A 25,491-nucleotide genomic window follows, 5' to 3' on the forward strand; every position below is an offset into this window, starting at 1 on the left:
TGCATGTGAAAGAGTGAACATGTTAAACAAAAAGAATCAAGCTCTGATGTCCAGTCAAGCCAAACACCACTTTCAAACTTTAAATTCACCTCATGCAATGTATAAGAGCGTGACGCACAGCTGCATTTGCACAAATAAAAATGCCAAATATGTTGGGAACATTAGGTTAGCAAATGGCTCTATTTTTTGACTCCATGAAGGTTTTGTTTTTCCACCTCTCAGTATCTATTATAATCGCCACAAAACATTCAGGTTGCGTGCTGTCCTCAAAGAAACAACCTTATTCTTAAATTCAAACTCAAGTATTTGTCCCCTCAGACATGCGGTGGAGGGCTCAATTATGGCGGATCGAGAGTCATTACGGTGCCCGTTTGTGACTAAGAATAGTTTAAGTGAGGTATAGTCCCTCTCTTTCACTGTGACTCAGACCACATAATGAGCAACGTAGGCAGCGAAGCAGAATGACCTTTTCTAGGCAGGCTGGCACTGACACTTTGAACTGCAGTACCAAAAGATGGGAGCAGCAGTAAGCATCTCATCATCATCATCATCATCATCATCATCATCATCATCATCATCAATGTAGAGGGGATGTTGTGTTGATGTGTGATTGTGCCTTCCGTGTTCCATACACAGTGTTAACATAGCTCATCCAGATGCAATGTGATACTGCTCCTTCCTTGGGCTTGTCTCCAAGAGATGGGTGTCTCTCTCAAAGAACACACTTCTTTTTTTTTTTTGAGATTGTGAAAGAGCTGTGTGTTTTAACTACAGAAGACAGCATGAGAGCACCCTTTGTGTTTTGGAGCACCAAATTTTTTTTTCATGTACGGGCATTTCATTTGGTGTGTGCAATTAAACACAGTGGACTCCTTGTTGGGTTTGTCATTATCTATCTCTGACTTGTCAAATTGGAAAATAGTAGAGTAGAGGCGACAACGGGCAATTGTAATTTTTTTTGCAATTAACTATTAACTATTACTCAGAGACCATCCCATCTAGTCCAGTAAGTTTTTGATATCAGAAACTTTTGTCTACTAATAGCCAGAAGAACTAACCCTAATCCATTCATAAATGTGTGGGTGTCCAAAGAGGACGCTTGGATTACAGTATTGAACATTGTAACAGTAGGCTGGGGCAAATATAACACTTTTTAAAAAAAACACACCAAATAAACTCACTGAACTCCAAACAAAATGCGAAAGACAAAATAAACACACGCTAATGCTCCAGTGACATGTTAAATCAGTCCCTCCACGATACCGCAACACTGATTTGAGTCCAATGACCAGATGCACCAATAAGGGTTTTCCATCCAATATCATAATCACATTACGGCAATATAGAGCCTCTAGTTTAAAATAACCCGATGCCCAGCCACGGATTGATTGAGTGAGTGATTGATTGGCTGATTGATTGATTGATTGATTGATTGATTGTAATTCACAATGGTGGAAAGTGTAGCAGTCACTCCCATCTGTGCAGTCCTCGTATGCTCAGGACTTGCCCAACACTGTGTTGTATTTGCCCCCAACCCTAGCAGCCATAACAAACCTTAACAATTCTGACAAGTCAATCATGTCAACTAGGAACCAGCAGAACAGTAATCATAATGAGTTAGGATTCATAGACACGATAAGACAGCAGACTATAAATTCAATTAATTGACAGAATTTTTTAATGAAGGGAGTAAACCTAACTGTGCATGTACTGAGTGATTTTCATCTCTCTAATTGGAGAGTTTCTGATTGGAGAAAAGCACAGTGTTACAATTAACCCCTGTTACATGTGTCTCTGGAAAATGTTAAAAAAAAAATAAAAATACAAAAAAAACTTGAAATGCTAAGAAACTATGGTTTAAATGATCAACAAAGACAACATTTGTTTCAAAAGGCCAGAGGATATGAGACACATCAATGCGCATATAGATCTTTTTACAGCACGAGTGTCTGAGTGCATGTCACCCCACCCAGGATGAGCTCTGACAACCCTAAAGCACAACTTCCACCTCACGAACATGAGCAATGATTTACCTCACAGGGAGATAGATACCGGAGGAAACAGGATGAAATGGAAATGTGGAACTTTCCGGCGATGATGCTGGGGGTATGACATAAAATTGATTATTTCTCGTTTTTTTATGCATTTTGGCTCATTTTTCTTTCACCCCTGTTTTCTGACAATTCGTAAGACCTGGGGTAAAATACACTTGGAAAAACACATTAGATCGGAATCTTTCTCCCCCCATGATCCGAGAGGCGCCAAAACACAGAAATTGCACTGTCCTGCTGCTATGCCCCCAACGGTACAGTAGGCTACTGTAGAATGACAAGAAAGTACTCAGTCCTCCACTCAGGTGATATTACAGCCTGTCAGCTCTGATCTGATAAAGGAGCCGCCCACATGCCAGTGGGCAGACAGCACAAGGTCGACCACTGACGGGTGACTGGGAGCGGAGAGAAGTAGGAGGGCGGACACTGTGGGCTCCGCCAGACCACAGCCGTGGTGTGATGCCAGGGTCCACACATTCTATCTATTTTTCTCTAGCTCTCTCTCTGCACCTCTCTAAATGTCTTTCTATTTCTGTGTGTGTGTGTGTGTGTGTGTGTGTGTGTGTGTGTGTGTGTGTGTGTGTGTGTGTGTGTGTGTGTGTGTCTCTCTCTCTCTCTCTCTCTCTCTCTCTCCCAATGACGATATAATCACAAGTGATGTTGTTTTGGATCAACTTTTCACGAACATTTTGTATGCCACTGGCAGAACCCCCCCTGTCATCTCAGCGCTGTGTCATAGAGACATTTGTCGTATTGCTGTATTCAAGGACAGTATGATCCGTCCCTGTGCACTCAGACACTCTCTGCTGCGGCCTACTGGGTCAGTAACTCCTCCATCCTTATTCGTAGAATTCACACACATCTGTGGTTCTGCTCCCAAATGATGTTTTATGACCCCCGCCCGACCAGTCCCCTGTCTCCCCTCATACAGTATTACACCGCCTCCTGGCTTTTCTGTCCGCCTCAGGTGAGTTTTCAAGAGCCCGTTAATATGAGTCATGATATAAATCTCCTCTAAACTGTCATCGAGCATACGTCAAGAATTCAACATCATTTTATTGCCCTATATAAGATAGTCTACAGAGGAGCCTGCCAGTGCAGGACATGGCTGCCTATCTGTCTCTGCAAATGCACTGAAATCCAACAAGACAGGAGGCATGAGTCAGAATCCTCTGCCCTCTATCCACGTACTGTCACTGAATGATTACTATATGTATCCCAGCCTGATGCGAATTGGGAAGTCGTAAAAGTAAAATGTCCTCTGGAGACAACGCTCCACTTCCTGAGTGCTCTGAAACACCCTGGACCTCTGGGACAAAACAGTTCCCCAGCTAGTGTACACATTGGCTAACATATTTTTTTCCATATGTTTATATAAACATAAACATTTTCCATGATAGAAACAGTGTATCACAGACATGACTAGACCCCAGCTGCCCCATTGGATGAGGTAGAATACAGTCACTACTGTACACAGTGGAATTTATACAGCTCTTACACACCAGTGCATTTAATTGCACAGGAAGCAGACAGTGGGGTGGCTATCACATTTAATAAACTTTGTTGCCTCCTAATGGACTTGTGTAATGAATGGATTAAGGAGAGCATGTGTTCTCATGCATTACAGTGTGTTCCACAGTCCACTGGGTCGCTACTCCAGGACCCTTAGGTACCATGCGGGTTCAGGGAAGCCAATTGAGAACAGGAAGTGAGAGATGATTATTGTTTGCATCAGATTGTAAACTTCATTTTCGACAGAATCGAATACGGTTGGGATTACGCAGATGATTTTCTATTCATGTTCTTATCCATGCTTGACAGCTTGTGTTTCCATACACATAGGGCATGCATACACATACAGTACCAGTCAAAAGTTTGGACACACCTTGCCAAGAGTGTGCAAAGCTGTCGTCAAAGCAAAAGGTGGCTACTTTGATGAATCTAAAATATAAAACATATTCTGGTTTGTTTAACACTTTTTTGTTTACTACATAGTCCCATATGTGTTCCTTCATAGTTTTGATGTCTTCAATATAAATCCACAATGTAGAAAATAATAAAAAATAAAGAAAAACCATCGAATGAGAAGGTGTGTCCAAACTTTTGACTGGTACTGTAGGTTATACAGTGTATATGACCCAACACTGCTGGCAATGTTTCCATGCCCTGCAGCTGTCAAAGATTGTATTACCCAACATGGCTTGAATTCTAATCTTTTTTTAAACACCCCCCTGTAAGTGTTGTTGAGCAATTACTTCAAGCATGTTGTCTTGGCTGCTTGGGAAAATTGGCATAACCAAGGGAATGGATATGTAGCATGGTCCATACTAGTACAGTGCTGTTTACAGTTTGAATGGACCAAGCTGAGTCTGGGGAATAGAATCTAGATGGAGAGAGCCATGGGAAATGCTACTGGAAGGGAAAATGTTCTGACCCTAGTATTGACCTTGCAATGGGAGACCCAGAGACTCTCTCTTGAATCCAATGTATAGAATATTGAAAATGTCCATGATGTAAATCTTATAAGAAAAGGTGTGTTTATTTCAAACTGGATAGTGTTTAATTAGTAGTATATCTCTACAAAAACATCTTAGTGTTTAGTGCATGTGTGAGCAATGGTCTCACTGGCTGCTTTCTCAGGATCATTAACTAATTTCAGTTTTATTTCCAAATGTTCTGATTGCTTTTTAATCTGGCATCTGTTTTCAGAGATGTGTGTGTGTCTCTCTCATCTTTAACAGATGTTTCCAATCAATTTCAATTTGAACAACAGCAATGCCTGAACTGTTATGTATAAATATATATGTGTAAGCATCACAAACTCTACTATTCCTTTACTTTTTGGAAAATGCCAAGAACAGATATTGTTTTGAGATGCCATGAAACACATATACTCTAATCTCTGTAAATAGTTGATGACATCTTTTAGGGCTTTCTGTAGTTCAACAGTAGTTCAACTGCAGACATGAAGTCTGACAATGGAAGGCTTAGGTTTTTTAAACGGAATCACAAACACTTGAACTATGACGTGTAGACCTACATTTAAAAGAAATATGTATTAGCCTTTAAAGCGTTTCTTAAAGATAGGAAATGTCAATGGATCGAGCATCAAGCATACAAAGAGCTAGCTCAGAGGGGTTTGATAAGCCCTTCTTGAGAGCCTCTTCAAGTGAAATGGGTTTGGAAACCTGCTGAGCACAGGAGTGTTTACAACAAAACCAACTGGAGCAGAACGGTTTTTTTTTCGATCTTAATCTTTTGATAAAACACATAGGTTTTGAGAAATCCAAGTTGGTGTCTGCATTCCCTGTGTTGATAAGCATTTAATGAGGGACATACATTTAGCAAAATCTGTAAGTCAAAACCCAGTCATGTGGCATAGATCTTTTTTTGAGAAAGCTGTGTGGTAACTGAAGTGAACATAATTCAGAATTTTGGTAGTAATGCAATTTTTATTTTTTGTTTTCTTATTTATTTATGTGCATTACAGATATCTCCACACTATAACTATACACTCCAACTCAGTAGGTGGCGCATTAACCCTCTTATTCACCAAGATTAGAAGGACGAAGAAGAGTCACCCTTGTCCCGTGACTAAATGCGGAAGTGTATACATTTCCACAACGACAACAGCAAGCTATCTCTGTATTCTCAATCGATATCCGATTAGCTACGCTGTCACATAATGGACGGGTTTGTCAAAACATCGCTTAGCACCACGTCTGGTGCAGCTCCTGATTTCAGAGGGTAAGAAAAAGTGATGTGTCTGTGGATAGAATAACCTGTCGTCATAGAAGCTGTCTGTGTGTCCACTGCTTTTAGTGGAAGCTACTCTAGTCTAGATAGCGAGCTATGCAAGATCAGCTGGCTGTGTGTGACGTTTTCATTTTCTCAATCTGTTGGTTCATGCCATTCTCTTCTGTCTTTGCTATTTAACCATGATGACATGGTGTGTTTTCTCTCCGTCAGAAATGAGAGCTCCATGGTGTCTGCCCTGAAGACACTGCTCTTTTTCACTATTCTCATGGTAACCTTACCCATAGGACTATACTTTGCATCAAAGGCATACATCTTTGAAGGTAATTATCTATTTTCTTTATTATAATATGACAGTGAAACCGTTGTTGACAAAGGCACACACTATCCTTTGCTAATTGCATGATAGAACATTCTGCATTATTGTCTGGTTGGGTGTCCAGTGCTTTCCATAGACATTTGTTAGTTGAGTTATCTGTTCACTCTTTCCAGGGACAATGAAGATGTCCAACACTGACAGCTACTTTTACGCCGCCATCGTGGCGGTGCTGGCCGTCCACGTGGTGCTCGCCCTGTTTGTGTACGTGGCCTGGAATGAAGGCTCAGGCACCACCATAAGCAAGGGCAAGCATGACTAACGCAGGTCCTGCTTCCTGCTTCCTGCTCCGACGACCAGCAGAGAGAGTAGGGACCAGGGGCTGGAGCCCCTGCTCTCACCTCACCTCACCCCAGCCCAGCCCAGCCCACCCCACTCCCCACCCAAAGGACCGTCTCACACCCAACCCGGGTGATCCTACTGGGGATCCAAATGGCAGGTTGATGCTGCTTGCTACTCTACATTTACTTGTGTTGAGAAGTATACTGGCAGTGTATTGTGAACCTCGGCTGACCCAGTGTAATTGGAATGAACTGTGATACCTTTGTTGACTGAATACAGCTCATGTGCAGTAGCTTCAGTACTGTATCTCAGTCATAAAGTGGCGCCTGACCACAGGCTGTAAAAACGCCATCTCGGCACTGACGGTACCGTTGTGTGATCTCATTAGTCCATCCTCGTGGGTTGTATTTCCTTCTTTTTTTTTTGGAATGTTGTGTATTTCAAATGCGTGTGACTGTACAGTAGACCTTCTTTTTGGCCCAGATTTCAAGTGTTTTGTCAACATAATCAGTATACTACTTCTAGCATTTCCTGCCAAAGTTATGTTGGCGATGTTCTGTTGTTTTTGTATGACTGTTTTCAAGTAAATATTAGGAAATTCTTAAATGACTAAATCTATTACTTATTTACATTACTGTGTGTGATAACCTATGAACATTTAGATTGTGTTGTGGATACATTGTGTATAATAGTTTATGGGTACAACAAAGATTGACTTTGTTTCACAAAAAGCCAAACAGTAAAATAAGATCAATAAATTAATTAAAAGTGAACATCAGAACATTGCTGTTTACTCTAATCTATTCTAATCCCCCCCCCCCAAAAAAAAAAAAAACGTTGTTTATTATTACGTTGTTTAATTTTTGCACCGCCTGAGACAACACACACACTGCACCCCCCCCCCCTCCGAGACAACACACGTGCACACACCCAAGGGAGAACAGAGCTCTGGGCACAGGGTCAGTCATATTCTGGCGCCCCTGGAGCAGTTAGGGGTTAGGTGCCTTGCTCAAGGGCACAACGGCAGTGGTAGGCACCAGGATATGATGCCAGTAACCCTCCAGTCACCAGCTAACATCCGGCTCGAACCAGCAACCTTGCTTATCATTTTGATGTTATCATTTTGATGTTATCTAAGATCAGAGCAACATTGCTTATTACTGAAATGGAAAATATGTTTAAACAGCAGACCAACTGCTTTAATATACTGTATGTTGATTGATTAAAATATTTTTTAAAGACTGCTTAGCAAACAGACAATTCAAATTAATTTACTGAAAGTTGATTCAGACATCCAATAAAAATATTGTAAAATCCCTTCCTTTGATCCTGACATTCATAAGCCTTTGTCCTTCAATTGTTAAAAAAAAAAAAAGTATCAACCACAGCCCTCAGCACCAGTCTACTGCTGAAGAACATTTGGGTCCTCGGAGTGGAAATCTCTCATCCTTCTCTCCGGTTTCAGCAGTGAATCAGCCACTGATCCGTCCTCAGACATCTGCTCAGAACCAAATCCAGTCTCTGGTCTGCTGTCTCCACTCACTGTAGAACACAACAACAACAGTTCAGATCCTGGGGAAAGATGTTTACTAGTTAGCAACAGCATATATCATGAGGCTGGCGTTTCATTCGTGTTTTTCTGTTTGTTTACAGGGATCCTGATAATAGATAGCTTAAGAAGAGAGATCAGGTCCTTTATACATTGTCTTCTGTTTTGAGTTTGAGGTCCATATACCATCATATTCACAGGAGAGGGAGAGATCATTCATATGATAAGAGGACAAACTGATTTATCAGATGACCTGATAAATCAGTTCATCTCCATGTCTGCTGTTTTAAGCCTGTGGTCAGAATACCAAGGCACTCACTGGTTCTAATGATGAAGGGTAGATGACAAAATCAACATCAGATATTCTTGACCTGTGAGCAATAGGCACACAGTACCACCATTCTTGTTCTGCTAAGTTAGTCAGAGTACCATACTCACTGCTTGGTGGAGGAAGTATACTCCTAGCTCCTCTTATTGGCAGTGACGGTTTCTTCCACATCTCCTCCAACCCAGTCCCTTAGAGAAAATCACGTTAGGACATTACTCCACTAAAATACAGTGACACGCCCTTTTGCTGTGAGTTCTTTTGACACTTCGTAGGAATGGGCAAAACAGTCAGTCAGTGAGGCAGTAGCTACAGTATATATGTTTTGGTCACTAGCTCTCAGGATCTGTGGATGACTTGCTAGTTGTCCATTAAAGTAAGAGGTACTTCAGCATAATCAACAGTCACTCTGTCATCTCACCATCAGGTTTCAGCAGTGATTCAGCCACTGATCCAACCTCAGACATCTGTTCATCATATCCAGTCTCTGGTCTGCTGTCTCCACTCACTGTAGAACACAACAACAACAACAACAACAACAACAACAGCTCAGATCCTCTGGGAACTTTGCTCTCCTGATATATAATGATTGGCAACTGCCAAGATAGAGTATCATGACATAAATTCAATCAATCTTTAGAAACAAACTTATTCTTAAAATCAACATCATATTTTCTTATCCTGTGAGCAATAGGCACACAGTACCACCATTCTCGTTCTGCTAAGTTAGTCAGAGTACCATACTCACTGCTTGGTGGAGGAAGTATACTCCTAGCTCCTCTTATTGGCAGTGACGGTTTCTTCCACATCTCCTCCAACCCAGTCCCTTAGAGAAAATCACGTTAGGACATTACTCCACTAAAATACAATAGCACGCCCATTTGTAATGTTGGTGCTCATGCTGTGAGTTCCTTTTGACACTTCATAACAAAGGGCAAGTATCTATAGATTTTAACAGTCAGTCAGTGAAGCATTCGCTATGTTTTTTTATTGACGTAAGGTCCTTGACTTTATAGATTTGAATAACTCTGATATTATCCAGTGCCCTCCATAAGTATTGGAAAGAGTTCTGTACTTCAACAGTTTGGATTTGAAATCAAACAATTGCTATTTAGTATAGAGCCAAACAAATACAAAATTCTTCTTCTTTCCAATACTTATGGAGGGCACTGTCAGTATAGCTACAAAATAATAACCACCCAACAAGAGTTTATCCTACAGTATACCTAAATGACACATTTAGGGGGTCTCCACAAAGGCTTCCACACTACCATGAGTGGGCACTATCTACAATCACTTTTTGAGGAGGTGCATCAGTATAATCAACAGTCACTCTGTCATCTTACCATCAGGTTTCAGCAGTGATTCAGCCACTGATCCATCCTCAGACATCTGTCCATCATATCCAGTCTCTGGTCTGCTGTCTCCACTCACTGTAGAACACAACAACAACAGCTCAGATCCTCTGGGAACTTTGCTCTCCTGATATATAATGATTGGCAACTGCCAAGATAGAGTATCATGACATTAAGTCAATCAATCTTTAGAAACAAAGTGGACAGCAGATCTTTATGAGGTTGGATGTACTTTCCCTTAGATGTGTTATTTTAGCAGGACTGCAATCTTGCTATTAGTTTAAGAACAGAGACAGATCAAATGTGTTATTTTCTTTAATAAATCAGTTCATCTCCATGTCTGCTGTTTTAAGCCTGTGGTCAGAATACCAAGGCACTCACTGGTTCTAATGATGAAGGGTAGATGACAAAATCAACATCAGATATTCTTGTCCTGTGAGCAATAGGCACACAGTACCACCATTCTTGTTCTGCTAAGTTAGTCAGAGTACCATACTCACTGCTTGGTGGAGGAAGTATACTCCTAGCTCCTCTTATTGGCAGTGACGGTTTCTTCCACATCTCCTCCAACCCAGTCCCTTTGAGAAAATCATGTTAGGACATTACTCCACTAAAATACAGTGGCATGCCCATTTGTAATGTTGGTGCTCTTTGCTGTGAGTTCCTTTTGACACTTCATAACAAAGGGCAAGTATCTATAGATTTAAACAGTCAGTCAGTGAAGCATACGCTATGTTTTTTTATTGACGTAAGGTCCTTGACTTTATAGATTTGAATAACTCTGATATTATCCAGTGCGATCCATAAGTATTGGAAAGAGTTCTGTACTTCAACAGTTTGGATTTGAAATCAAACAATTGCTATTTAGTATAGAGCCAAACAAATACAAAATTCTTCTTCTTTCCAATACTTATGGAGGGCACTGTCAGTATAGCTACAAAACAATAACCACCCAACAAGAGTTTATCCTACAGTATACCTAAATGACACATTTAGGGGGTCTCCACAAAGGCTTCCACACTACCATGAGTGGGCACTATCTACAATCACTTTTTGAGTAGGTGCATCAGTATAATCAACAGTCACTCTGTCATCTTACCATCAGGTTTCAGCAGTGATTCAGCCACTGATCCATCCTCAGACATCTGTCCATCATATCCAGTCTCTGGTCTACTGTCTCCACTCACTGTAGAACACAACAACAACAACAACAACAACAACAACAACAACAACAACAACAACAGCAGCTCAGATCCTCTGGGAACTTTGCTCTCCTGATATATAATGATTGGCAATTGCCAAGATAGAGTATCATGACATTAAGTCAATCAATCTTTGGAAACAAAGTGGACAGCAGATTTTTATGAGGTTGGATGTACTTTCCCTTAGATGTGTTATTTTAGCAGGACTGCAATCTTGCTATTAGTTTAAGAACAGAGACAGATCAAATGTGTTATTTTCTTTAATAAATCAGTTCATCTCCATGTCTGCTGTTTTAAGCCTGTGGTCAGAATACCAAGGCACTCACTGGTTCTAATGATGAAGGTTAGATGACAAAATCAACATCAGATATTCTTGACCTGTGAGCAATAGGCACACAGTACCACCATTCCCGTTCTACTAAGTTAGTCAGAGTACCATACTCACTGCTTGGTGGAGGAAGTATACTCCTAGCTCCTCTTATTGGCAGTGACGGTTTCTTCCACATCTCCTCCAACCCAGTCCCTTAGAGAAAATCACGTTAGGACATTATTCCACGAAAATACAGTGGCACGTCCTTTTGCTGTGAGTTCTTTTGACACTTCGTAGGAATGGGCAAAACAGTCAGTCAGTGAGGCAGTAGCTACAGTATATATGTTTTGGTCACTGGCTCTCAGGATCTGTGGATGACTTGCTAGTTGTCCATTAAAGTAAGATGGTTTGTCATTTGGGTGAACTTTATCAGTTATTGTCGCTGGGTAGGGGCGGCAGAATCAGTTTTGAAGTGAGGGGGGCCAGGATATGTATTTGATATCATTAGATATATTGTTTCCATATGCTCTATGGAGGGTGAGATTAAAAGTGGGGGGTTCGCGGACACTGTGGACCTCCCCTTCCGGCACCTACAGTGTGTTGCTGAGTCTGGACTGCTGTAGTCTGATGAACCGGACATGAAGTCTTGTTAATGCCTGTCTGGCTGGACGGGACTAGGATCGCACGGATTTGCTTCTCTTCAGATAAAGTGTTTGCAGTATTTGTTTCACATCCATACCTCCTAATATGTATCACTATCTGAACTAAACATTTGGATTCAAGTCATCATCAAACTTTTATTGACGTCCACAACCTATTTTGAGGAGGTACATCAGTATAATCAACAGTAACTCTGTCATCTTACCATCAGGTTTCAGCAGTGATTCAGCCACTGGTCCAACCTCAGACATCTGTCCATCATATCCAGTCTCTGGTCTGCTGTCTCCACTCACTGTAGAACACAACAACAACAACAACAGCTCAGATCCTCTGGGACCTTTGCTCTCCTGATATATAATGATTGGCAACTGCCAAGATAGAGTATCATGACATTAAGTCAATCAATCTTTAGAAACAAACTTATTCTTAAAATCAACATCAGATGTTCTTGTCCTGTGAGCAATAGGCACACAGTACCACCATTCTTGTTCTGCTAAGTTAGTCAAAGTACTATACTCACTGCTTGGTGGAGGAAGTATACTCCTAGCTCCTCTTATTGGCAGTGACGGTTTCTTCCACATCTCCTCCAACCCAGTCCCTTAGAGAAAATCACGTTAGGACATTACTCCACTAAAATACAGTAGCAAGCCCATTTGTAATGTTGGTGCTCTTTGTTGTGAGTTCCTTTTGACACTTCATAACAAAGGGCAAGTATCTATAGATTTAAACAGTCAGTCATGAGGCATATGCTATGTTTTATTTTGTGACTCTAAGGACCTTTAGATTACTTGTACTGTTACTGTAGTTGTCTTCCGAACCCCTGATATGAAACACGTTTTTAACGGAACTTTTGAATTTATTCTCATCATATTACCTGATATAGGTTTATTGGTATAAAGTAAACTTCTTTATATTGTAAAGGTGAAATCAAATGTAAGGCATTGCACTATTCTGTCCTCTTACCATCAGACCACAGCAGTGATCCAGCCTCAGATATCAGGTCAGAGTAAAACCCAGTCTCTGGTTTGCTGTCTCCAGTCACTGAAGAACACAACAAAAACATAAAAACAACAACTGACTGGGTAACTTTACATTTCCCACAAACTATGAATTATCAATGTTTTGCCAGACTGATGTTATCCTCTTCTACAGAGTACCATACTCACTGCTTGTAATGCTCCTAGCTCCCCGTATTGGCAGTGATGGTTTCTTGAAGTAATCTCCACTGTTTCCTGCCACCATCTCCTCTATCTTCTCCAGCAGCTCTGTGACCTGAGTGCCATCAACTCTGTTCTCATGGTTGAAGACATGATACCTGTAGCTGCATTTCTCAACAAGCCACTGGAGGGTCTTCCCTTCACTCTCAATGTACTGCTCAATGGTTGTGTCTCCCAGATAGTCCCCATAGGTGAACAGCACTATAGTGTGACTCCAGACTATCTCACTGAGAAGCGCCAGGTGTTCCTCTACTAATCTTCTGTGTTCCTCAGTAAATGAAACACCCAACCGTATGACCAGGAGGAGAGTGTGGGGTCCTGGAGGACACAGAGACACACTGCGTACAATCTCATCTTTAACCAGCTCAGGTGTCTTCTCTTCAGTGGCCTTCCAAGACCAGCCTGGAGTATAGACCACAGTGACCTTCCTCCCTGCTACTTCTCCCTGTCTCTTCACACACTGAGTAGCAGTACTCCCCAGGTCAAACTTTCCTCTGCCCAGGATGGTGTTTCCTGCTGTACTCTTCCCAGCATGGTTCCAACCCAGCAACACAATCCTCAGCTCTGAGAGATCAAGGGATTCACCTGTCAGAGAGAGAAAATGCAGTTCAGTCAATCCTCATTGAACATCCTCCATGACACATGATTGTGTGATTTGGTAACATAATATCATTACATGCTGTACATAATAATTCCAATCAGGGTCCATTGACTTCCATCGTTTTTTGGTTGAAAATGCTAACAGTTAGCAGTTAATGACGGTGCCCAGATAAACAGAACCAAAGTGGATTAAAGTACGTCCTTGTCCATAGACTCCTTTCAAGATAAGGAACCAAATATGTGATTTTGAACTATACCTTGAATTACTTTACTTTTATATTACTTATTTATATTACTTTAAAGTATTTCATATATGTATTTGACCAAGGTCTGCCACTGAAATCATCCATGCCTTGCGTAGGCTGACTGTCCTCTCGCCAAGTTAATACTGATAAGTAGCTACATATCTAACATATCACCCATGTCCAGCCTATCATTCTGTAACAGAGGTGTGACAAACAGTTTGATCCTTCAATCATGAACAGAAATGACCTTACCGATGAATGTTTTGTGGATTTCTCTCTGTTCCGTCACCTTCACCTGTCTCTGTTTTGCTTTTGCTTCCTTTCTTCTACTTGACAGTTCTATCTTCTCTCGTATCTCTCTCTTCATCTCATAATGGCCTCCTCTGTTTCCTGCCACCATCTCCTCTATCTTCTCCAGCAGCTCTGTGACCTGGGTGCCGCCACCACTGTTGTCATTGCTGAGGACATGATACCTGTTGCCACATTTCTCAACAAGCCACTGGAGGGCCTTCCCCTCACTTTCAATGTGCTGCTCAATGGTCTTGTCTCCCAGACATTCCCCCCAGGTGAACAGCACTATAGTGTGATTCCAGACTATCTGACTGAGAAGGTTCACGTGTTCCTCTACTGATCTTCTGCGTTGCTCATTAAAGGAATCAGTCACCCGTATGACCAGGAGGAGAGTGTGGGGTTCTGGAGGACACAGAGACACACTGCGTACAATCTCCTGTTTAACCAGCCCATGGGTGTTCTCTAAAGAGACATCTAACCACCAGCCTGGAGTGTCGACCACAGTGACCTGCCTCCTTGCTACTTCTCCCTGTCTCTTCACACACTGAGCAGTTCTCCCCAGGTCAAACTTTCCTCTGCCCAGGATGGTGTTTCCTGCTGAACTCTTCCCTGCTACTCTGTACCCCAGCAGCACAATCCTCAGCTCTGAGTGATGGAGGGAGTCACCTGTCAGAGAGAGAGAGAGAGAGAGAAAGAAAGAGAAACAGAGGGAGAGAGGGAGAGAGAATAGTTTTATTCTACCTTGCTCAAAATTAAAGTCAAATTTCTAGTCTCTGTATAAATAAAGTGTACATTGTAGTTATAGTAAACTAATATGTTATCTGTTGAAGAAATCTATCTGTGTTTTTTTAAGTTTTGTATTGTTGCATTGCGTGTTGTATTGCCTTTTCAAAATCTTGCTTGTGCCTGACAGGACTCACATATCCAAGGTAAATTCTCCTGAAAAGGCATGTTTGTTTCTAGATATTTTTTTGACCCCTCACATACTCATGAACAGAATGTCGGTTAAACTATACTCTGTTATGACTGTTATGTCACTATAGCTGGCATCTACTGCTGCATGTCACACAGTAGAATAAAAACAGAATCAGAGAATGATATAAACTCACCCATTAGTGATTTGAGGCTCTCTCTCTGTTCCTGCAACTTCATCAGTCTCTGTTTGGCTCTCTCTTCGATTGCCGTCCATCTTTCTATGCTCTCCAGTATCTCCCTCTTTATATCATAATGGCCTCCTCTGTTTCTTGCCACCATCTCTATCTTCTCCAGCAGCTCTATGACCTGAGTGCCATCACCCCTGTTCTTATTGTTGAGGGTGTGATACCTGTTTCCACATTTCTCAACAAGCCACTGGAGGGTCTTCCCTTCACTCTCAATGTACTGCTCAATGGTTGTGTCTCTCAGACTGTCCGTATGGGTGAACAGCACTATAGTGTGACTCCAGGCTACCTCACCGAGGAGCTCCAGGTTTTCCTCTACTGATCTTCTGTGTGCCTCAGTTAACGAACTATTCATCTGGATTACGAGGAGCAGAGTGTGAGGTCCTGGGGGACACAGACACACAGTGCGCACAATCTCCTGTTTAAAAAGGTCAGGAATCTTGTGTACAGGGGCACCTGTCCACCAGTCTGGAGTGTCGACCACAGTGACCTGCTTCCCTGCTACTTCTCCCTGTCTCTTCACAGACTGAGCAGTTCTCCCCAGGTCAAACTTTCCTCTACCCAGGATGGTGTTTCCTGCTGAACTCTTTCCAGAATGTCTCCAACCCAGCAACACAATCCTAAGCTCTGAGAGGTCGAGGGATTCACCTGTCAGAGAGAGAGAATCCAGTTCAGTTAATCCCCATTGAACCTCCTCTGTAACACATGATTGTGTGATTTGATAACATGATTACATGCTGGACATGACCTTTTGGGTGATATTTCAACACTGGGTGTTGAACATAATACAATAAATGCACTGTCACTGTAAAACAAATTCTGCCTGCATTTCAACACAGTGAAATTGAAAAAAAAAAGACTGAATTAACAGTATTTGCAATGCGATTTATGTCACATTAGTCACTAAGTGATGATCATTTAAGCTTGTTTAAGATAACATTTAGAAGGTGTTATGCTATTATGATGGAATTAGGATCTGTTGCATTCCAAACTTGTGATTGAAGCGCCATACAAAGTATTCAAAATGAAAGTCAGTTTTGCCCAGTACAATGGAAATAATAAACTAGTCTCAAAAACATGTTACAATATATGTAATATGTATGTAATATCCAAGCTAAATCAAGTAAACCTAAAATACGTCCTTGTGCAGGCATAGCTGTCCCCTACCCAAGTCATTACTGATAAGTAGCTACATATCAAACATATCACCCATGTCCAGCCCATCATTCTGTAACAGAGGTCTGACAAACAGTTTGATACTTCAATCATGAACAGAAATGACCTCACCGATGAATGGTCTGTGGATATCTCTCTGTTCCATCACCTTCACCTGCCTCTGTTTCGCATTAGCTTCCTTGGTTCTACTTGACAGTTCCATCTTCTCTAGTATCTCTCTCTTCATCTCATAATGGCCTCCTCTGTTTCCTGCCACCATCTCCTCTATCTTCTCCAGCAGCTCTGTGACCTGAGTGTCATCACCCCTGTTCTTATTGTTGAGGGTGTGATACCTGTTCCCACATTTCTCAACAAGCCACTGAAGTGCCTTCCCTTCACTCTCAATGTGCTGCTCAATGGTTGTGTCTCCCAGACAGTCCTCACAGGTGAACAGCACTATCGTGTGACTCCAGACTATCTCACTGAGAAGCTCCAGATGTTCATCTACTGATCTTCTGTGTTCCTCAGTAAATGAAACACCCACCCGTATGACCAGGAGGAGAGTGTGGGGTCCAGGAGGACACAGAGACACACTGCGTACAATCTCCTCTTTAACCAGCTCAGGAGTGTTCGTTGAACTATAATTTTTCCACCAGCCTGGAGTGTCGACCACAGTGACCTGCCTCCCTGCTACTTCTCCCTGTCTCTTCACACACTGAGCAGCTGTCTCCAGGTCAAACTCATCTCTGCCCAGTAAGGTGTTTCCTGCTGAACTCTTCCCTGCTGCTCTCCACCCCAGTAGCACAATCCTCAGCTCTGAGAGATGGAGGGAGTCACCTGTCAGAAAGAGAAAAGAGAGAGAGAGCGAGAGAGACATTGAGAGAGAAAAAACACTTTTATTCTCCCCTGTTCAAAAATGAAAGTCACATTTCTAGTCTCTCTATACAGAAGTGTCCATTGTATTCATAGAAAGCAACTGTTCCATGTTATCACTTATAGACATTTTTCTGGCTACGTAATGGTTGTGTGTTGTACTTCCTTTTCAAAATCTTGCTTGTGCCTGACAGGACAGGACTCATATTCAAGGTAAATTCTCAATGAAGAGGCATGTTTGTTTCTAGACATTTTATTGACATTCCACATATCCATGAACAGAATGTCAGTAAAACTATACTGTTTCATGACCTGGCGTCTACTGCTGCATGCCACACAGTAGAATCCCAAGAACTGAATCAGAGAATGATATAAACTCACCCATTAGTGATCTGAGGCTCTCTCGCTCTTCTTGCACCTTTATCAGTCTCAGTTTGGCTCTCTCTTCCTCTGCCTTCCATCTTTCTATCTTCTCTAGTACCTCTCCCTTTATCTCATAATGGCCTCCTCTGTTTCCTGCCACCATCTCCTCTATCTTCCCCACCAGCTCTGTGACCTGGGTGCCATCACCCCTGTTCTTATTGTTGAGGACATGATACCTGTTCCCACATTTCTCAACAAGCCACTGGAGGGCCTTCCCTTCTCTCTCAATGTGCTGCTCAATGGTGGTGTTTCCCAGACAGTCCCCATGGGTGAACAACACTATAGTGTGACTCCAGACTATCTCACTGAGAAGCTCCAGGTGTCCCTCTACTGTTCTTCTGTTTTCCTCAGTAAATGAACCATCCCCCCATATGACCAGGAGGAAAGTGTGGGGTCCTGGAGAACACAGAGACACACTGCGTACTATCTCCTGTTTAATGAGCTCAGGAGTGTTCTCTACAGAGTCTCTTGCCAACCAGCCTGGAGTTTCGACCACAATGACCTGCCTCCCTGCTACTTCTCCCTGTCCCTTCCCACACTGAGCAGTTCTCCCCAGGTCAAACTCCTTTCTTCCCAGGATGGTGTTTCCTATTGAATTCTTCCCATGTGAACAAGTCCAGGACCCCAGCAGCACAATCCTAAGCTCTGAGAGATGAAGGGAGTCACCTGTCAGAGACAGAAAGAGAGAGAGAGACAGAGAGAGAGAGAGAGAGAGAGAGAGAGAGTTTGTAAGTAAATACATTTGTTTATTTTTAGAGCCAGACCGATACTGGATTTTCCGGTCCAATACCAATGCCGATTTGTGGGGGGGCAAAATTCACAGATAACCAATATGGCTGCCAATTATTTTATTTTTCGACAGAATCCCTTTTTAGCAGAGTTTCCATAGGAAAACAATGGCCAAAAGATGCTCTAAATGCTGATTAGGCATTAAGTATCTAAATAATGACCTGAAATGATCTCCACTGATAAATAGGGCAACATCTATTTATTGTATTTACAGTTACTTGCCAAATTAACTCAAAAGCAGAAACTGAATCAAACTCACCCATTAGTGATCTGAGGCTCTCTCGCTCTTCTTGCACCCTCATCAGTCTTTGTTTAGCTCTCTCTTCCTCTTCCTTCCATCTTTTTATCTTCTCTAGTATCTCTCCCTTTATCTCATAATGGCCTCCTCTATTTCCTGCCACCATCTCCTCTATCCTCTCCAGCAGCTCTGTGACCTGGGTGCCATCACCCCTGTTCTTATTGTTGAAGACATGATACCTGTTCCCACATTTCTCAACAAGCCACTGGAGGGCCTTCCCTTCTCTCTCAATGTGCTGCTCAATGGTGGTGTCTCCCAGACCGTCCCCATTGGTGAACAGCACTATGGTGTGACTCCAGACTATCTCACCGAGAAGCTCCAAGTGTTCCTCCACTGCTATTCTGTGTTCCTCAAAACATGGAAGATCCGCCTGTATGACCAGGAGAAGAGTGTGGGGTCCTGGAGGACACAGAGACACACTGCGTACAATCTCCTGTTGAACAAGTTTAGGAGTGTTCTCTAGAGGGGCATTCTTCCTCCAGCCTGGAGTGTCAACCACAGTGACCTGCCTCCTTGCTACTTCTCCCTGTCCCTTCCCACACTGAGCTGTTCTCCCCAGGTCAAACTCCTCTCTGCCCAGAATGGTGTTTCCTACTAAATTCATTCCAGCTCCTCTGCTCCCCAGCAGCACAATCCTCAGCTCTGAGAGATGGAGGGAGTCACCTGTCAGAGAGAGAGAAAGAGAGAGATTGTGTGCATGTTTGTAAGAGAATACACTTGTTTCTTTCCCCTAGATCACAAAGCAAGTTACATTTCTACTCTACATACAGTGGTGTTTATTGTAATAAACATATGCTGTCATGATGTCAATTACAAATAATGTTTCTGTTTCAATAGAAATGTGTTTTGTCCCTTGTGTCATAGATCTTGTTTATTGCCAAACTGGACACACATAAAGGTTAATTGTCTTACAATGTCAGGGTTGTTTATATAGAAAACAGTTTTCTCTGTGTGTCATGAACACAATTACAGTTGTGCCACAGTTGCTGGCATATACTGCATGCAACACAGTAGAATTATCACAGGACCTAAAGCATAGACTGAATCAAACTCACCCATTAGTGATCTGAGGGTCTCTCGCTCTTCTTGCACCTTTATCAGTCTCAGTTTGGCTCTCTCTTCCTCTGCCTTCCATCTTTCTATCTTCTCTAGTACCTCTCCCTTTATCTCATAATGGCCTCCTCCGTTTCCTGCCACCATCTCCTCTATCCTCTCCAGCAGCTCTGTGACCTGGGTGCCATCACCCCTGTTCTTATTGTCGAAGACATGATACCTGTTCCCACATTTCTCAACAAGCCACTGGAGGGCCTTCCCTTCTCTCTCAATGTGCTGCTCAATGGTCATGTTTCCCAGACCGTCCCCATGGGTGAACAACACTATAGTGTGACTCCAGACTATCTCACTGAGAAGCTTCAGGTGTTCCTCTATAGCTCTTCTGAATTTCTCAGTGAGTGAAGAAGTCACCCGTATGACCAAGAGGAGTGTGTGAGGTCCTGGAGGACACAGAGACGCACTGCGTACAATCTCCTGTTTAACAAGCTCAGGAGGATAATTTGTCCACCAGCCTGGAGTGTCCACCACAGTGACCTGCCTCCTTGCTACTTCTCCCTGTCTCTTCACACACTGAACAGCTCTCTCAAGGTCAAACTCCTCTCTGCCCAGGATGGTGTTTCCTGCTGAACTCTTCCCTGCTGCTCTCCACCCCAGCAGCACAATCCTCAGCTCTGAGAGATGGAGGGAGTGACCTGTCAGAGAGAGAGAGAGAGAGAAAGAGAGAGAGAGAGAGAGAGAGAAAGAGAAAGAGAGAGAGAGAGATCTGTAAAGGACACTATGTAACCAGATGTAGGGCTTCCATGTAACCTCGAGGCACTCCATGTAACCAATAGGGCTTCCATGTAACTTCAATATCAGACTGAATCAAACTCACCCATTAGTGATCTGAGGGTCTCTCTCTGTTCCTGCACTTTCATCAGTCTCTGTTTAGCTCTCTCTTCCTCTGCCTTCCATCTTTCTATCTTCTCAAGTATCTCTCCCTTTATCTCATAATGGACTCCTCTGTTTCCTGCCACCATCTCCTCTATCCTCTTCAGCAGCTCTGTGACTTGAGTGTCATCACCCCTGTTCTTATTGTTGAGGGTGTGATACCTGTTCCCACATTTCTCAACAAGCCACTGGAGAGCCTTCCCTTCACTCTCAATGTACTGCTCAATGGTTGTGTCTCCCAGACAGTCCCCACAGGTAAAGATCACTATCGTGTGACTCCAGACTATCTCACTGAGAAGCTCCAGGTGTTCCTCTACTGATCTTCTGCGTTGCTCAGTAAATGAGTCATCCAGATCTATGACCAGGAGGAGAGTGTGAGGTCCTGGAGGACACAGAGACACACTGCATACAATCTCCTGTTTAACCCACTCAGAAGTGGCCCCTACTTGGTGACTTGCCCACCAGCCTGGAGTGTCCACCACAGTGACCTGCCTCCCTGCCACTTCTCCCTGTCTCTTCACACACTGAACAGCTCTCCCCAGGTCAAACTCCTCTCTGCCCAGGATGGTGTTTCCTGCTGAACTCTTCCCTGATGCTTTCCATCCCAGCAGCACAATTCTCAGCTCTGAGAGATGGAGGGAGTCATCTGTCAGAGAGAGAGAGAGAGAGAAAGCAGAAGAGAAAGAGAGAGAGAGAGAGAGATAGATAGAAAGAGAGAGAGAAAGTGTGTGTTTGTAAGCTTACAATGCAAGTCACATTTCTACTGTACATACAGTGGTGTTTATTGTAATTTACATATTCAATACCCATATCCGTAATCCATACCAAGACATCTACACCAACATGTTTCTGAGGGGGGCCAACAAAAACCCCAGCCACTGTTCACCCTGCTCCCGTCTGGCAGACGATACCGGAGAGCCTCACCCAAGACCAATGGTTCTGTGACAGCTTCTCCCCCACCACCATATCTTGTTGATCACTGACTCTCCCACACAACTCATCAACACGCGGCCTTATTGACTTTTATACTGCTGCTACCTATTGGATAATTTGCACCATGGATAGATGATTTCAATACGATTGTACATACTGTATTTTCCACTGCCCACTACCACCTACACTTATAATGTTAATGTCATAATCTATTGCTAATAACCAGTATTTTATATTGTGAAATTTAGTTAGGTGTATTTTAGACTTTAATTAGTTTTTATTGTATATTGTATATTTATTGTATATTGTGTATAACCCTGTGTAAACTACGCATTTCATTGCTCTGCTGGCAGAGTATATGACTATAACAGACTGGCCTCCTACTCAAATCTCATACTTATACACAACAACACAGTATGCATTCCCAATCGTGTCCTGGTTGATGCGTTTAGCTATACTGGCAGATGACTATGTGTGTGTGACAAGATGGCGCCTCATACGGCTGCCACGGTGTGTTGGTGCGCACTTTTTTGTTTGTTTGTAGTCTTTAATTAATACTTTGCTATTTTGTAAATTACTTGTCAATATTTGCTATTTGTTTTTTATGTCCATGCACCAACCTCACCAAGTCAATTTCCTGTATGTGCAAATATACTTGGCCAAATAAAAGAATTCTGATTCTGATTCTGATTCTGAAGACGGAACGCCATATAAGGAGGCTGGTGGAGTGGTGGAGATAAACAGCTTGGCTTGGCAACCTTGGCTTGCAAACTTACCCATTAGTGATCTGAGGCTCTCTCTATGTTCCTGCATCTTCATCAGTCTCTGTTTGGCTCTCTCTTCCTCTGCCTTCCTTCTCTCTTCCATCTCCTCTACTATCTCTATCTTCATCTCATAATGGCCTCCTTCGTTTCCTGCCACCATCTTTATCTTCTCCAGCAGCTCTGTGACCTGAGAGCCATCACCCCTGTTCTTATTGTTGAGGACATGATACCTGTTCCCACATTTCTCAACAAGCCACTGGAGGGCCTTCTCTTCACTCTCAATGTGCTGCTCAATGGTCTTGTCTCCCAGACTGTCCCCATGGGTGAACAGCACTATAGTGTGACTCCAGACTCTCTCACTGAGAAGCCCCAGGTGTTCCTCTACTGATTTTCTGCGTTGCTCAGTGAATGAACCAGAAGCCCGTATAACCAGGAGCAGAGAATGAGGTCCTGGAGGACACAGAGACACACTGCGTACAATCTCCTGTTTACGCACCTCAGGAGTCCTCTCTATAGAGAGATTTGCCCACCAGCCTGGAGTGTCCACCACAGTGACCTGCCTCCCTGCCACTTCTCCCTGTCTCTTCACACACTGAGCAGCTGTCTCCAGGTCAAACTCCTCTCTTCCCAGGATGGTGTTTCCTGCTGAACTTTTCCCTGCTGCATTCCCTCCTAGCAGCACAATCCTCAGCTCTGAGAGACCGCAGGAGTCACCTGGTATGAAATAAACACCACCTAATCAACTCAATCTCAACACAATGATTCAGTACTTAACGAATATAGTTTGGGTTTGATTGTTATTATTATATATCATTCACGATCATTTATTTCAATAAAGTTGTTATTTCACATGTACTTGGGTATCATTAGCCTTTACACTGAATTGTATTTGTGAAACCGATCATTGAAATCACAACAGTATTTTGTCAGATAATATCTCTCAGAATTTCTGAATTATGAATGCCACTTAAATGCCAAATGTATCTTTGGCAAAGATTATGGTGTTTACAAAGCATAGTGTTTACCTGAATAGGTGGCCATAATAGCCTCTCCACAGCCCAGTCTCTCTCTCGCTCAGTCTCTCTCTCTCTCTCTCTCTCTCTCTCTCTGCAGCCTGAAACATCCAATCACTCCTGCAGTAGATTAGAAAGAAAATCATTTAGTTTTTCAAGAACACTGTATGAGATGTACTTAATGGATGAATGACCAGCAGTGTGAAATGTAGCATGGAGTGTAGGACTCCTGCGATCAGAGGTGGAGTTCCACTAACACAAGTACAGGAGTAAAACCCATACAATATTATATGACTATCAGAACATTATGCAGTAGAACATAACCAGTAGGCTACGTGAGTGGCGTCACAACCACCAGGCAATGTTGCTTGGTATTGGAATCTGCATATGGGAGAAATGTCTTCCTCTGCTGGAACCCGCTGTGGACTTTGGAATCGACGTGGTGGCGAGGTTGTACTCGATATGCCATAACGGTGTGCAATATAGCATACAAAGCGAAGATACACTATCAAATCACATCTATAATGAGCTTGAAGTTTCAGTACAACAATGAGCTACGAAACTGGTAGATGTGTTGTTGTTAACAGAACATGGAAGGAAATAGGCCCCAGCAGCACGACTCCTGCTCAAAGTTAACTCAAATTGTATTATTCTAGACTAGTGGTTTTAAAAAATCGACAGGCCTAGGTCTGTAAAGCATTTAATGTTAGCTTATTAACAGGCATCAACAACTTCTGATTCTCGATTCCGATCAACTTTTATCAAAACAATTCACAGAAACAATGCTTACCTTTCTTTCGCATGCAAGATGAGAAAATGGGCACTTGAAAAGTGAATTGGTAGTGAAGATGAAAGTGAAAGTGAAAAAATAATGTAACTGTCAAGTCGGGAGTTCAGCTTCTTTGGGGGAAGATGTCAGTCTCTCAATGTAAGGTTGTGTTAAACTAGTAGTATGTTGTTATTCATCCTATATGATACACTGTAGTAGAGCAACCGCCTAAACCTGAAATGCTGTTAGTTTTTTATTATTATTATTATTTGTGTCAAGCACACTGAATTGTATTTGATGTACGAATGTCCTCTACGTTTTTTTTGTTGTTGTTTGTTTTTGCTGGCTAATTGTCAGAGCACAGCAGTTTGGAATATGTATTTTCCTTGTGTGTTCTTCATCAGTACCACCAGAGGGTGCTGTTACTTCAAGTTACAGGAGGCGATCACAGCTACAAGCAGAGCTGTAGGTGTTAGTTTTGTCATCATGAGTGACTATTTGTTGTGTGAGAGACATGAACATGGGATTGAGAGGAATTACAGAAAGTCATGGTCAAAGCGGCATGTGTGTGTTCAAGCATGTCGAATATGTGTTGTATGTGTTTTACGTTGCTAGTTGTCTGATAGGGTAAAGTAACGACTCTCCCATGCATTTCATGGTATTAACAGAAGGGGAAACACTGTGAGAGAAAACCTCAGCCTCTCTGTCAAAGGTAAAACTTTAGCCTTTTGTGGAGGAAAATTCGAGTTGGGGACCAACACAACGAAGGAGAGACCAGGACCACTGTTGGTTCTGCAACACACACGCTACCATGGCAACCACACGGTGTCACTTAGCTGCTTCTTTAACACGTGTTGAGGAGAGGATTTACTGAGCATGATTGTAAATCACGTTTTACTGAAATGATCATTTGGGATAAACAGGTTATTATTCCATACTCATTGGTCTGCTGAATAAACATGTAATAAATAATGGACTTATTGGATTCTGCTGTGTGTGTGTGTGTGTAGCTGTATGTCTATTCAGTGTGTGTGTGTGTGTGTGTGTGTGTGTTCAGTGTGAAGGTCAGTCTACATTGCAGTAATGCAATCTAGCCCTGCATTATATCTGTC

General features: G+C 42.5%; 2 protein-coding genes across 2 annotated transcripts; one reads left to right on the plus strand and one right to left on the minus strand.

Annotated features, from left to right (window-relative positions):
• The first annotated feature begins 5,633 nt into the window (after positions 1-5,633).
• Positions 5,634-7,587, plus strand: LOC310815883 (vacuolar ATPase assembly integral membrane protein vma21-like). The gene is made up of 3 exons (XM_083685833.1): positions 5,634-5,798; positions 6,021-6,130; positions 6,300-7,587. Exons 1-3 carry the CDS (start codon positions 5,737-5,739, stop codon positions 6,443-6,445), a joined length of 318 nt encoding a protein of 105 aa, XP_083541959.1. The 5' UTR covers positions 5,634-5,736; the 3' UTR covers positions 6,446-7,587.
• Positions 7,588-7,720: 133 nt separating this feature from the next.
• On the minus strand, positions 7,721-24,435 carry LOC310815882 (uncharacterized protein). The gene is made up of 22 exons (XM_083685832.1): positions 24,401-24,435; positions 23,623-23,730; positions 22,610-23,311; positions 20,845-21,546; positions 19,973-20,662; positions 18,879-19,580; positions 17,789-18,496; positions 16,667-17,371; positions 15,329-16,027; positions 14,181-14,885; positions 13,033-13,668; positions 12,830-12,907; positions 12,387-12,464; positions 12,072-12,158; positions 11,342-11,419; positions 10,794-10,880; positions 10,195-10,272; positions 9,686-9,772; positions 9,088-9,165; positions 8,761-8,847; positions 8,453-8,530; positions 7,721-8,007 (listed from the first exon to the last, which is right to left on the minus strand). Exons 2-22 carry the CDS (start codon positions 23,636-23,638, stop codon positions 7,868-7,870), a joined length of 7,221 nt encoding a protein of 2,406 aa, XP_083541958.1. The 5' UTR covers positions 23,639-23,730; positions 24,401-24,435; the 3' UTR covers positions 7,721-7,867.
• Positions 24,436-25,491: the final 1,056 nt, after the last annotated feature.

Source organism: Argentina silus (assembly GCF_951799395.1).
Source record: "Argentina silus genome assembly, chromosome: 15".
NCBI lineage: Eukaryota > Metazoa > Chordata > Actinopteri > Argentiniformes > Argentinidae > Argentina > Argentina silus.